We start from the raw sequence: 15,081 nt of genomic DNA on the forward strand, positions 1-15,081 counted from the left end.
AGGCATGCCGCCAGTTGGAGTTTCCCCAGGCCACTGCAACCCCCCACTCTGGCGGGAAGCTTGGCCGGAAACCCCATACAAGGACAGGGGATGTGCCAGCCTGCCCACCCCACCCCTCAGGTGGGGGAGGCGAGGTGAAGCACATCTCCGGGCTCTCGCCATCTTGAAGATGGGAGGCCCTACCCTATCAGGATTAGGCTACTGCCCCCCTCCCACAGGAGAGAGGCAGGATAGGGGGTGTACCCACCCCAGGACAAGGACCCATTGGTCCCTGGCCTTCACCTACCTGTAACGCCCCTAAATCTAGTATTTAGGGGCCCCCTGAACCTTCCTTCCCCAGATTCCAGATAGAAAAACGACAAGAAGAGCAAGAAGAACAAAGACCTGCCCTGCAGCTGCTAAAAAGAGAAGAAGACACCAACTGCTTTGGCCCCAGCCCTACCGGCCTGTCGACTCTCGAACCTGCACCAGCGCGGCATCCCACGTGGCCAGCAACCTCACCAACCCCGGAGGACCTGGCTACCTTTTAGCTCTAAGCCCCTGGGACTCCCACGAGTAGAGGCTCTACTCAAGAAACCTACTTGCTATCCCTGGCACCAGCCCGGGACCGCAGACCCAACACACTCTGCACCAGCCAAGCCTGGCCAGTGCCGGAGTGGACAAAGACCCAGAGGACGACCCCACGGCGACTGTGACCCAGAGTCCGGCACCCAAGGACCCCCCTCGACATCCCGGAAGAAGCCTGCAGCCTCAGAACCAAGTGCCACCCCAGCCGCGATCAACCAGAGGGTAAGATTCCCGACGTCAAAAGGCACCCCTGCACCCGGCGCCCTGCGACCCCCTGTGCCCAATCCCGGGGTACCCACCTAACCTACAACTACCCAACTTACCTCTCGAAGTGGTGGTGGCACCTGAAACATCCTCGTCCCCGAGCCTGCAGCCTCTTTCCAAACCGGAACATTCCCATTGATTTCCATTGAGCGCCCTAAGGCTCAAAAGCACCCTGCACCCAGCCGCCCAAGTGGCCCTGGCAGTGCCCTCTCTACACTAACCTACTTCCCCACTTGCCCTGAGTAAGTGACCAGGAGCCCAGCTCCCACAGCCGCGTGGCTTGCCAGACAGCAGCCACCAACCAAGGCCCCCCTATCCCTCATAGGATAACATTGGGCCCAACTCTCTCTGCACCCGGCCGTCCTGAAACCGCTGAGGGTGAACCAACTGTACCTACCTGACACTGGGGGACCCCTGAGTCCATGCCCGGAATTTCAACACTACCAGTCGAGTACTTACCCTTAAACCGCTAACTTCATTTTCCTCATAGGGTAACATTGACTGGCTTTTTCTTCAAAAATCTTCTAAGTGTGAACTTTTCAAAACTGCAAAAATTCACCAAAAATCAGCCAAGTGACAAAAACGAATTTACTCACCTGCTCCTAGGTGAGCTCCCAGTGCTGGATCTTGGTGCCCAGCCCTGACTCTGAAAAGTGTTCACAACTATACTTACTTCTAACTCATTTTTCTCCCATAGGAAACCATTGTCTGCTTTTCTGTGAAATTTCTTCTAAGTGTCTACTTTTGCAAATTTGAAATATTCTTTTAAAATCGTACCATTTCTGCAAACGAAATTACTTACCTGCTTTTGATAAGGACCCCAGTCCTGGGTCTAGGCACCCAGTCCTGGATTACTAAAGTAACGATAAAGTACTCTACCTGCAATTTGAATTCCTTGCCATAGAGATCCATTGAAGGTTTTCTGTGAAATATTTTCTAAGTGCTAACTTTTGAAATAGCTAAATATTATTTAAAAATCATTAGTTATTAAGTCGACTTTCATCACTTGATTCTGAATACTTACCCCAGGCTGGTTCTAGGATCCTGACCTGGAATTCCAAAAGTAATCTGAAAAGTAATTTATTACAAATAACCTGAATTTACCATTGAGCTCAATGCATTGTTATGTTTAGGAAATAGGATTGTTTATTGCAACCAACTGTGACTGTTTACACAAATGTATTGCTTGAAACAAAAGTATTTATATTCAACCTCTCATTCTGAGAAAGTATATTTTTACCCCCTTTGTGGTTCTAAAAATAAAACAAGCATATATTTTATATATACAAATCATTGGCCTAGAGTTTAGTTATTGAGTGTGTGAAACCATTTGCTGACTGAGTGTGTACAATAAATGCTTTACACTGTCCTCTGGTACTGCCTTACTGCTCGACCAAGCTACCACTTTTGAGAGTAAGGTCATACCTAACTTTGACCTCTATCAGCCTCTGGGGGACTGTGGACTCTGTACACCCTGTACCTATTAGGGAACAGTATATACAGAGCCACTTTCTCACAAGGTGGGAACAGGCCGGTAGGGCTGGTGCCAAGTCAGTGGGCGTCGTCCTCTTCTTAGCTTTAGCACAGCTTCATCAGTCCTTCTTTTCTTCTTGGTCGATCTTGTCTGAGGAGGCAAGGTTCAGGGGTGCCCTTCAATACTTGATTTGGGGGCGTTACAGTGAGGAAGGTTGGGACGAAAGGGTCCCTTGGGTGGGAGGGGTGGGGGCATATGTGCATCAGCAGTTTAGCAAAAAGTGGTGACAATCATACAAAAAGAGGGCACTTTCTTACACTTATTGAACTAGGATTTTCTACAAGGGGGTTTCTTGATCACCATGTTTTAAGATAAACTATTTTTTGGGAAAGGTAGGTTACGTTTTCTATTTAACCATTCCAACTCTAAACATCAACAAATCAAATGCATGATACTTTTCCAGCTTTATTTCAGAAGCAATCTCTACAACAAAGGCTGGGATTCCTTCAAGCTACTGGCAATGTGTACAGTAATATTAGTTATTTCTGACCTTTCTTTTTAGCTGTTTGTAGCGTTTGCATTTATTAACCCCTCCCTGTGATAGCCCTCTTGACCCACAGTGTCCTAATTTTGCAGTATATTTAACAGTTTGTGGTGTCATGCTGAATCCGATATAAAGAGACTGTGTTTACTGCATTTGTTTTGAGTATTGATGTAATCTTTTATTGTAAATCCTTTATATGAGCTTGCATACTAAATGTTTATTCATTGTCTGTTCTATTCCTGTGATTTTATATTCTTTTTAAGGAAGAGGTGGTCAGTCTGCCTTGCGTTTTGCTCGTTTAAGAATGGAAAAAAGGCACAACTATGTGAGAAAGGTTGCTGAGACAGCAGTGCAACTGTTTGTTTCTGGTGATAAGGTGAACGTGGCTGGTCTTGTCCTGGCTGGATCCGCAGATTTCAAAACGGAGCTCAGTCAATCAGATATGTTTGATCAGGTAATTCATTAATTTCAAAGCAGCAATCCCATTTCAGATTTGCATTTTAATATGTATACATTAAGAAAGTCAAACTAGCATTTGTCACAGTTATTAAACTGTGTACAACATAATCTCTTACATTTGTTATGTACAGTTTAGGGGTTTCCTTGTAACTTCTATAGTATCTCCTCAGCATGGTAATTGTCATGTTCGAGGCATATGAGCTGCAGATCACACACTAAGGATAAGATCGCCATCTGGTGTTGGGCTCGGATGATTGCAGGTTGTTGTTGTCTTCGGAAGAAGTCTTTGGTCATGAGATTGGTGACTCCTCCCCTGGACAACAGTGCGCATGGGCATCCACTCCATCCTCAGATTGGTTTTTTCCGCCATTGGGTTCGGATGAACTTTTTTCCGCTCCAGCAGAAAACTTATAGCAATCACTACAACTCTCAAAATTTGAAAACTCGACGTCGAAATCCATATCGGACCGACTCCGGACGCGGCTGATGGAAAGGACACCTTTTAAAAAATGCCCCCAATGTGAAGCACAGTTTCCTCATAGTGATCACCACGAGGTCTGTAATTTGTGCCTTTCGCCAGACCACAACGAATCCAGCTGTCTAGCCTGCGCAGCATTCCGTTCGAAGAAAACCATCCGGGACCGAAGAGCTCGACGCCATATCATGGCCAAGCCGGTTCCGGAACCAGAGGACAGCTATGCACAGAATATACCTGATGACGACTCTGAAGATCTCCAGATCGTGTCCGATGCCGACGATTCTGATCCGGGGCAGCCTGAGAGTACCAGCCCCCCTACCCCAACACCACCCAAAAAGACATTGGTCAAGACTCTGCCAGCTGGGCCCAGTCGCGGCCCAAAAACATCTTCAGAAGCCCTGCCCTCGGGCCCGGCTCCGAAGAAAAGTAAGCCTGCAGGTGGCTCGGGCTCGAGCAAACCTCATGTGATTGTGCCTATAATACCTTTGGCACCGAAGCAGGCTCCGAGACCGAAATCTCCATCGGCCCCGAAACGTCACTCGGCACCGACACCTCCACCAGCACCGAAACGTTCTTCGGCGCCGAAGTCTCCACCGACACCAAAAGGCTCGTCGGCACCAAAAGGTTCTTCGGCACCGAAAAATCCACCGGAACCGAAAAGTTCTTCGGCACCAAAAACATCCTCGGTGCTAAAACAAGTCCATAAAGAACATAAATCGAAATCAGAAACAAAAAAGTCGGCGCCAAAGCCGCCTTCGGATAGTGAGGAACTCTTTCGGCCTGATCCAAAGCAAAAACGGATTTACATAAATCCGAAAACTGGGCATGTCACAGGGGTACCCTACAAGAAAAGGAAGCTGGACACAACACCTCCTCCAGCACCTCCAAAGAAGGACTGTGCCACTTCACCCATATGTCCTTCCTCTCCTACATTACCTCCTATTCCATCCCCCCCACCGCCTTCACCTCTACCATCTCCTTCTCACACACCACCTCCACAGGATGATGATGATTTAGGGGGAGGGGGGAGACCCAGATTTCTTTACTTATCCCACTGATCCTACTGATCCCTTTACACTCCCGGACACAGCACCAGTAGATGACTGGACTTACCCTATGCCTGATATGCCTGACCCCACTCCATACCCCTCAAAACCCTCCCCTCCTGATGACCATTTAGGGTTCGGTCAGCTTATAAACAGAGCAGCATCCTTTCATGGCGTCACCATGCACACCGACACTCCTGAGGAGGATTTTCTACTCTACACTTTTGAGCAGTCGCAGAAAACAGTTCACATTCTACCCATGATTAAGGGAGTGATTAAGCATGTCAATGAGGTTTTTAAAGGCCCTGTCGGGGCCAGGGTTCTCAACCCCAGAATAGAAAAAAAATATAGACCGGCGCCACAAGATCCTGCGTACATCAAGGCGCAACTCCCCCTAGACTCACTAGTCGTATCAAATGCCAGAAAGCGGGCGAACTCCCAAACAACCGGAGACACGCCGCCCCCAGACAAAGAGTCTAAACTCCTGGAGGCTTCCGGCAAAAGGGTTGCCGCACAAGCATGCGTATTGCAAATACACAAGCCCTATTGGCTCGTTATGATAGAGCCCATTATGATCAACTAGAGGATCTCTTGCAACACCTGCCTGAACCATTCAAAACACAGGCCACTGACCTCATCCAAGAGAGCAAACTAATATCCAATGCCTCCATTAAATGTGCATTAGACGCAGCGGACACCGCCTCTAGGACAGTCAACACAAGCGTATTGCTTAGTCGCCACGCATGGCTGCGCATTTCCGGCTTCAAGCTGGAAGTACAAACCACCATTCTTGCTCAACCCTTTAATCAGCAGCAATTATTCGGCCCTGCAGTAGACCCTGCCCTAGAAAAAATGAAGAAAGATAATGAGACTGCCAAATCTATGGGAGCATTGCAGTCTACTCAACCCAGTGGCTCCTTTCGTCGCTCCTTTTATAGAGGAGCTTCCAAAAATGTGGGAACAGACAACTCTTCCACCTTCAAAGCATCAGGTCAAACATCCCCTAACAAAAGATATTTTAGAGGAGGTTATCGGGGAAACCATACTAGAGGCCGAGGACGGGGCAACAACAACACCCGTACCTCTACAGCCACCAAACAGTGACTTGCCACCACTCCCCCCAGACCATTCCACTCTGGTCGGGGGAAGACTTCAACAGTTCCTACCTGTCTGGAATACCATCACTTCAGACAGGTGGGTAAGACAAATTATCCAATCTGGCTACTGCCTCGAACTCATAAACCCACCCCCAAACATACCACCTTGGCACCGTCCCATGACGTCTCACCACCTCACGCTCCTCAAACAAGAAATACAGTCTTTGCTTCAAAAACACGCAATAGAGCCTGTTCCACTACAACATCAGGGCACAGGAGTATATTCCCTATACTTCCTCATTCCCAAAAAGGACAAAACCTTAAGACCCATACTGGACCTCAGACTACTAAACCAGTACATACAATCGGATCATTTCCACATGACCACTCTCCAACAGGTCCTTCCATTACTTCAACAAGGAGACTTCCTTGCCACATTAGACCTCAAGGACGCATATTTTCACATCCCTATGCATCCTGCTCACAGGAAGTATCTACGATTCGTGGTAGACGGTCAGCACTATCAGTTTACAGTTCTCCCATTCAGAGTAACAACTGCACCCAGGGTATTCACCAAATGCTTGGCAGTTGTGGCAGCATATCTCAGGAGACAAGAAATTAATGTCTTCCCCTATCTGGACGATTGGCTCATAAAGCCAATACTCTAGACAAATGCGTTCTCCACACACACCGCACTATTCACACCCTACACAACTTGGGATTTACCTTCAACTATCCCAAATCTCAACTACAACCCTCCCAAGTACAACAATACCTGGGAGCCACCATAGACACATCCAAAGCCGTAGCTTATCCCAGCACAGCCAGGATAGCCAACATACAAAGTCTCATCAAAAAACACAACACTCTCTCCCCGCAAGAGTGTTCATGCAACTCTTAGGCATGATGGTGTCATGCATCTCCATAGTACCCTACGCACGCCTTCAAATGCGTCCCTTACATGAATGTCTAGCACAACAGTGGAACCAGGCACACGGACAACTTACCGATCTGGTGTTGCTGGACAGCCGCTCACTTCGCTCGCTGAAGTGGTGGAACACCATCAACCTGTCCAAAGGGTGGCCATTCTTGGAGCCTCTTCCACAAGTTGTGCTGACCACCGACGCATCTCTCACGGGGTGGGGAGCCCACCTCCTTCAACACACCACTCGGGGAAGGTGGACCACTCAACAAAAACAGCTCCACATCAATCACCTAGAACTTCTAGCGGTGTTCCTAGCACTGAAATCTTTCCAAGCGCATCTACAAAACAAGACTGTCCTCATCCGCACGGACAACATGACCACAATGTATTGTATACAGAAACAAGGAGGGACACATTCTCTACAACTGTCCCAACTGGCGCAACAAATTTGGAGATGGGCAATTCCCCGAAACATCTACCTGCTAGCAGAACACCTCCCAGGGGTTCAGAACCAGGTGGCCGACCTCTTAAGTCGCCACACACAGCAGATACACGAATGGGAACTACACCCCAAAGTCTTACTCCCATTCTTCCAAAAGTGGGGACAACCAGACATAGACCTGTTCGCCACACAAGAACACAAAATGCCCAACCTTCACCGCCAGGTTCCCACACCCACGGTCAAAGGGCAATGCAATATGGATGAACTGGTCAGGCAGATTTGCGTACGCTTTTCCGCCTCTCCCACTCATTCCATTTGTGGTACGCAAACTGAAACAACAGTCGCCGACACTCATCCTAGTGGCTCCCACTTGGGCACGTCAACCCTGGTTCACCACACTTTTGAACTATCGCTAGTTCCACATCAAAAACTGCATCTCTCCCCGAATCTTTTAACCCAGAACCATGGAGAAATCAGACACCCAGATCCTCGAACACTGAACTTGGCAATCTGGCTCCTGAAGTCTTAGAGTTCGGGTACCTCAACCTTCCTCCAGACTGTATGAATATCATTAAAGAAGCCAGGAGACCTACTACTAGGGCATGCTATGCTGCAAAATGGAAACTATTTGCTATCTACTGCGCTAACAATGACATACAACCACTGGATGCTTCCATCCAAAACATCATTTGCTATTTATTACACTTGCAAAGATGCAATTTAGCGTATTCCTCTATACGTCTACATCTAGCGGCATTAGCAGCCTATTTGCAAAATAGACAACACCTGTCCCTCTTTAAGGTACCAGCCATTAAAGCATTTATGGAGGGTCTTAAAAGAATTATTCCTCCAAGCTTACCACCTTTCCCGGTGTGGAACCTTAATATTGTTCTAACAAGGCTCATGGGTCGCCCATTTGAACCAATGCACAAATGCGAACTGCAGTTCGTAACATGGAAAGTGGCTTTCCTCATCGCAATCACATAACTGCGAAGAGTAAGTGAAATACAAGCCTTAACTCTCGAAGAACCCTTCCTACAACTACATCGGAACAAAGTGGTTCTTAGGACGAATCCAAAATTCCTCCCTAAAGTCATTTCCCCTTTCCATCTAAACCAGTCAGTCGAACTGCCAGTCTTCTTCCCTAATCCAGACTCAGTAGCTGAGAGGGCACTTCATACATTAGATGTTAAGAGAGCCTTGCTGTATTACATCGATAGAACCAAACCTTTTTGGAAAACCAAGCAACTGTTTGTTGCTTTCGCTCCACCACATAAAGGCAACCCTATTTCCAAATCGGGTATCGCCAGATAGATAGTCAAATGTATCCAAATATGTTACCAAAAAGCTAAACGTACTCTTACCGTTCCCCCTAGGGCGCACTCCACACGTAAAATAGGGGCTTCTATGGCATTCTTAGGAAACATCCCCTTAGACATTTGCAAAGCAGCCACATGGTCTACCACACACACCTTCACTAAGCATTACTGTGTTGATGTGCAATCCAAACAACAAGCTTCAGTAGGCCAAGCTGTCCTAAAAACTCTATTCCAAACTGCTGCAACTGATACAGGTGACCACCGCTAGGGGAGACACTGAAATATAGTCTATCCTTAGTGTGTGATCTGCAGCTCATATGCCTCGAACGGAATATGCTACTTACCAGTATGCATCTGTTCTTGGCATGTAGAGCTGCAGAGCCACACACGCCCACCCGCCTCCCCGGGACCTGTATCTGTTCCAGCATTGTCTTAATTAGACACTACACATGGACATCCTTTCTCTTTACATCTTATACACTCCATTTCCCATCATGGCGAAAAACAATCTGAGGATGGAGTGGATGCCCATGCGCACTGTTGTCCAGGGGAGGAGTCACCAATCTCGTGACCAAAGGCTTCTTCCGAAGACAACAACCTGCAATCATCCGAGCCCAACACCAGATGGCGATCTTATCCTTAGTGTGTGGCTCTGCAGCTCTACATGCCAAGAACAGATGCATACTGGTAAGTAGCATATTCCTTATCTAGTTTACCATCAAACCAAATATCCGTGTGATGGTTGGAACATATTTAATAAAAGAATCATAAGAATCCATTTTGCTACATCGCTTGCATATCCATTAATTTTAGTTGTATGAAAAATGTATAACTGGTTTTGGAACTAGTCCCGAACTAGAAATAATGTAGTCATGTGTAATTTATTCTCAATGTGAAAATCAAAATGCAACACACTTTCCCACTAAAGTAAGTTTAGGGGCCTATGTGTTCTTTCCCTGCATGCAGGACGAGTGTTTTAAAGCACAGGGTGCAAGTATTTTAGTCCACAGCAGATGTCCTCTGGTTTATAAATTAGACTTATTTTTTAAAACTTTTTTTTGCTGGTTCGTAACTAGAGGTAGTCCAATTTTCCCGAAAACTGTGAAAAGAAGGGTAAACTGACAGAATTGATTGTAAATAAAAAAAAAAAAAATTGTAACATTCCTAAATGTTTAGTAAACAATATAATTAATTCATTAAAATGTTTAGGGATGCGATCCCACTTACTCATATCTTTCTTCAGATGCAACTTTTGATTTCTGCCTACAAGATCTCCTGCACACATCCTCGTCTTTGCTGACCCATTGGAGGCATTTATTTGTGCCGCTGCCTGGAAATATGAACTCACCTACTTTTCTTTTGACTCACATTTGCATGTTTGTGCACAAGGTTTTGCTGAGATCAGTTGGAGGGAAAAAGATGACTATATGACCACTTTTTAAAATGGTTTACAGTTCCTATTCAATTAAAATTAATTAGAACCTTAGTCCATGCCGGCAGTGTTGCTAGTCTATTAATGAGTTCTACTGCTACTTGCACTCCTTGTTATGTTAATAAGGGTTTTATAAAGCTCGCTAATACCAAAAAGGCATCTTGGCGCTAGCATCCTTGCGCATCAAATAAATCTTGATGAACAGAGTATGGTAGATGATCGCTCTCCTATAAAAACTGACAGTGCATTATGAACATCAATGTGCAGTTAGATGGAGGATTTAAACAACCTTGTTTTTAGATCTTTCCTAAATTTCAATCTGTTATCTTGGGTTCTCAGGAAGCAGGTTCCACCATTTGTAAGCAGAGTAGAGTACTGTCCCCCCCCCCCCCCCCCGAATGTTTTTTATTCTGGGAACTTGCACCTACTTGGCGGTGCTAGAGCGTAGGGATTGGGGGGGTGTAAGTATCACTTGAAAATGTCTTGGTGACTCCTACTTTCGGTGATAGTACGTATGGGCATCGGCTCCATTGTTAAATTGTTTTTTTCGGCCATCGGGTTCGGATGTGAGTTGCTGTGCTCTGGTTCGACACCGTTTCTCGGGTTCCCTTCGCGCAATCCACTACCCTAGACTGTATTGTCTTGATCGCGTTTCCCATTCTCTGCGTATTGTCTTGAACCAAGTATCTTCGATCAGAAAACACGTGGAGGGTTGTTGGGCCAACCCGCGCCGGTCTCGCTAGCAGTCGGAGGAGGGAATGGACTCCATTCAAGCTCTGTCCAGGGTGTCATGCCAAGTTTCCGCCCACCGACCTGCACGAAGTGTGCAACCTCTGTTTATCCCCGGACCACGACGGGAAAGACTGTGAAGCGTGCCGATCGTTTCGATCAAAGAAGACACTCTGTGACTGTCTGGCTCGACGTCACGAGATGCAACGCCAAGGCGGCTTTGTACCGGACATCTTCTGACCGAGAAGAAACACAAGCTCAAGGAGCTGAGGAAGAACACATCTCGGTGTCCGAGGCCGACTCCCACATGGAAGACAACGAGCAAGTTACACTTGGTCAGCGTACCGTGAGTACAGAAACCCACTTGCCCCAACAACACAAGACTGAAAAGGCTCCGGTCCTTCCTCTGGGCCAAGGTCTGTGCCGAGAGAAGGTTTTGAACGCCCCGGGCCGAAACACAGAGAAGCCTTCCGGCTTGGGCTCGAGTCGGCCCTGTGCCGGCACCGAACCGAAATCCTCTGCTCTGAAATCCAAGCATGTCCTGGTCCAGGTGGCATCTTTGTCAAAGAGAACATTTTCGGTACCGAAGAATTCGGAGCTGAAGAATAAGTAAAGATAAAAAGACTCCGCCAAAAGAGCCTCGGTACGATGTTCCACCTTCGGATCCGTAATAGAAAGAGCTGGTTATTAACCCAGATCCTGGACATATTGATGCCAGACTGCCTGAAAAAAGGAAACTGGGCCAACAGGATGAGCACCGCATGCCCCTGACGAAAAAGAATGTGGGTACTAACCCATTACCACCTTATGTTTCACTTCCTTCATCTACTGATCCTCAATTACTTATCACACCCACTAATTCACCTCCACCACTATTACCTGACCCACACATGGATACTGACCCTGACTTGTACCTGTCCAGGCCATCACCACCTCACGACAATATAGGCCACATTCAGCTTCTTAACAGGGCTGCTCATTACCATGGGGTGGAACTACGTAAGGAGGCTTTAGAGGAGGACTTCTTGTTTGAGACCCTAAGTTCCTTTAAAAAAACTGCACCTACACTGCCAATGCTTAAGGGAATAATTAAACCTGCAGATGAGGTTTTCAACGATCCTGTAAGGGCAAGAATCATCACGCCGAGGGTTGAAAATAAATATAAACCAGCACCTACTGATCCTGCCTACATCAAGGGTCAGCTGCCCTTAGACTCTTGTGGTTTCTAATGTTCACAAGAGAGCTAACTCCCAGATGGCAGGTTAGGCCCCTCCTCCTGATAAGGAGTTGAAGTTAAATGAGGCCTCTGGCAAAAGGGTAGCATCACAAGCAGCTAATCACTGGCGCATTGCCAATGCTCAGGCTTTATTAGCAAGATATGATGGGGCTCATTATGAGCAGTTAGAAAAAATTATGCTATTTCTGCCTGATGAGCATAAATCTAAGGCAAATGATCTTATCCAGGAGGGCAAGCTTATCACCAATATCTCCAAGTGCTCCCTAGATGCAGCAGGCGCAGCAGCGCGCGCAGTAAACACTAGCGTACTGCTACGCAGACATGCATGGTTTCGAATTTACGGGGTTCAAACCGGAGGTACAGGCTTCCATTCTCAACCAGCCATTTGGCATGGAACACCTCTTTGGTCCAGCAGTTGACACCTCACTGGAAAAGATGAAGAAAGACACTGAGGTCGCAAAGTCCATGGGGGCTTTGCAGTTACCTGCGAATAGGGGTTCCTTTCGGCGCTCCTTTTACAGGGGTGACTCTAAAAATATTTCCACAGACAATCCCTCCTCCTCTTACAAGGGCAGCAACCAGTCGCCCTCATCAAGAGGCTATTTCAGAGGAGGTTTTAGATGAAACGATGGTAAGGGAAGAGGCAGAGGCAATTCCACACGCACTTCCCCTGCAAACAACAAGCAGTAACTTCCTTCTGCTACCCCCGATCATTCCACTTCTGTCTGCGCACATCTCTCCCAATTTCTCCCTATCTGGAACACAGTCTCCTCAGACAAATGGGTTTTACAAATTATTCAGTCTGATTACTGCCTGGAACTTACAGGCACTCCCCAAAACATTCCTCCATGATCACGCGCAATGTCACAGGAACACCTTAAACTTCTAAAGCAAGAAGTTCTCTCTCCATTGGAGAAAGGAGCTATAGAACCAACCCCATTAAAATATCAAGGGGGTGGGGTATACTCCCCGTACTTCTTGATTCCCAAGAAGGACGGCTCTCAAATCTATACTAGACCTCAGAACTAAATCTATACATTGTTGGACCACTTTCACATGGTAAAACTCAGCACATGCTACCGCTCCTTCAACAAGGCAACTTTTTGTCAACTCTGGACTTAAGGCTCCTATTTCCCTATCCCAATACACCCTGCTCAATGCAAATACCTCAGGTTTGTAGTAGAAGGCCAGCACAATCAGTTCAATGTGCTCCCATTCGGATTAACTACCGTACCCAGTGTTTTCACCAAGTGCCTGGCAGTAGTCGCAGCTCATCTTCGAAGACCACACATTCACGTCTTCCCATATTTGGACGACTGGCTCATGAAAGCCAGCTCGCAATAAAGCTGTCTACGTCACACTCAAAAAAAACGTGCAATTGCTCCACAATCTTGGAATTGCAGTAAATCTGTCCAAATGTCATCTACATCCATCCAACACACAGGCGTATCTGGGAGCCACTATAAATGCACAAAAGGCTTTGGCCTACCCAAATCTAGCCCGAATCCGCTACATGCAAACTTTACTCTGTCAGTTTCAGCCTCAACACTCATTGCCAGCTCGAGTGTTCATGCAGTTACTAGAGAATATGGCGTCTTGCATTCTAATAGTCCCTTACGCAAGACACCACATGCGTCCCCTTCAAGAGAGCTTAGCACGTCAGTGGAAGCCGGCTCAGGCTCATATCAGATCTAGTGTTGGTGGACGGCTGCACCCATCACTCTCTGCAGTGGTGGAATGCACAAAACCTTTCAAAAGGGCGGCCCTTCATAGACCCGGTTCCACAGATCGTGCCAAAGGCAGAGGCTTCGCTCACTGTTTGGGGAGCTCATCTTCAGATGCATACAATTCAGGGCAACAAAAGCAGCTTCACATAAATCGAGAGCTGCTAGTGATCTTTCTAGCGCTCTAAGCGTTTCAAGTACAACTAGTAGGCAAAGCTGTCCTGATCTGTACAGCACTGTACTACATACAAAAATGGGGGGGGGGACACTCTCTCTCCCAGCTAGCCCAGAGCATCTGGAGATGGGCCATATCACACAAAATATATCTCCTTGCAGAACACCTTCCACGAGTGAACAATCAGACTGCAGATCTGCTCTGTCGTCAAAGACAACAGATGCACGAGTGGGAACTCCACCCTCAAGTTCTGCTCCCATTCTTCCAAATGTGGGGCTTGCCGGACATAGATCTATTCGCCACAAACCTAAAAGCAAAATGCCCAAGCTTCACATCCAGGCATCCACACCCATTGTCCAAAGGTAATGCACTATAGATGAATTGGTCAGGGATAGATGGCTATGCTTTTCCGCCTCTCCCACTCATTCCATTAGTAGTTCGGAAGCATAGACAGGCGTCCCTGACACTAATCCTAGTTGCTCCCACATTTGCCTGGCAATCCTGGTTCACAACTCTGTTGGAGCTCTCAATAGTTCCTCACCAAAAACGACATCTCACTCCCAATCTTCTCACTCCGAGCCATGGAGAGATAAGATATCCAGATCCCAGTCATCTCAATCTTGCGATCTTACACCTGAAATCTTAGTTTGTCTACCTAAATCTACCGCCAGACTGCATGAACCTCCTCAAAGAGGCTAGACTTCCTACCACAAGAGGATGCTATGCAGCAAAGTGGAAGCGATTTGTAATATACTGCAATAACCATCAAATCGATCCGCTGGACGCTTCAGTTCAAAACATCATTTGCTGTTTATTACATGTGCAGTGTTCTAATTTAGCGTACGCTTCCATACGCTTACATCTTGCTGCATACCTACAGAACAGACAACATCTGTCTCTCTTTAGAGTTCCTGTCATTAAAGCATTATGGAGGAACTTAAAAGTACCATTCCTCCAAGACTTTCACCTGCTCCAGTGTGGAATGTTATGTTATTTTGTATTTGTAAAGCGCACAGATGCCCCAGCCAAGCGGCGTCCCGGCGCTGTAAAGGACAAGCAACACAACAACTGATAACACGAACCAGTCATGACCACTAAGCCTCGGGAAACAAAAATGTTTTCACGGCTTTCCTGAAGAGAAGGAGATTTGACATAGACCGAATACTGAC

At 46.8% G+C, this 15,081-nt stretch overlaps 1 protein-coding gene across 1 annotated transcript in view; it reads left to right on the forward strand.

Moving 5' to 3' along the window:
- The window catches only part of ETF1 (eukaryotic translation termination factor 1), a 274,785-nt gene that overhangs the window by 73,991 nt on the left and 185,713 nt on the right, over positions 1-15,081 (forward strand). Inside the window, exon 6 of the mRNA XM_085617879.1 lies at positions 3,113-3,303. Coding sequence (XP_085474005.1) covers positions 3,113-3,303 — 191 coding nt within the window. The remainder of the gene's footprint in view (positions 1-3,112; positions 3,304-15,081) is intronic.

The sequence above is a fragment of the Triturus cristatus genome, chromosome 7, assembly GCF_964204655.1.
Source record: "Triturus cristatus chromosome 7, aTriCri1.1, whole genome shotgun sequence".
NCBI classification, from domain to species: domain Eukaryota; kingdom Metazoa; phylum Chordata; class Amphibia; order Caudata; family Salamandridae; genus Triturus; species Triturus cristatus.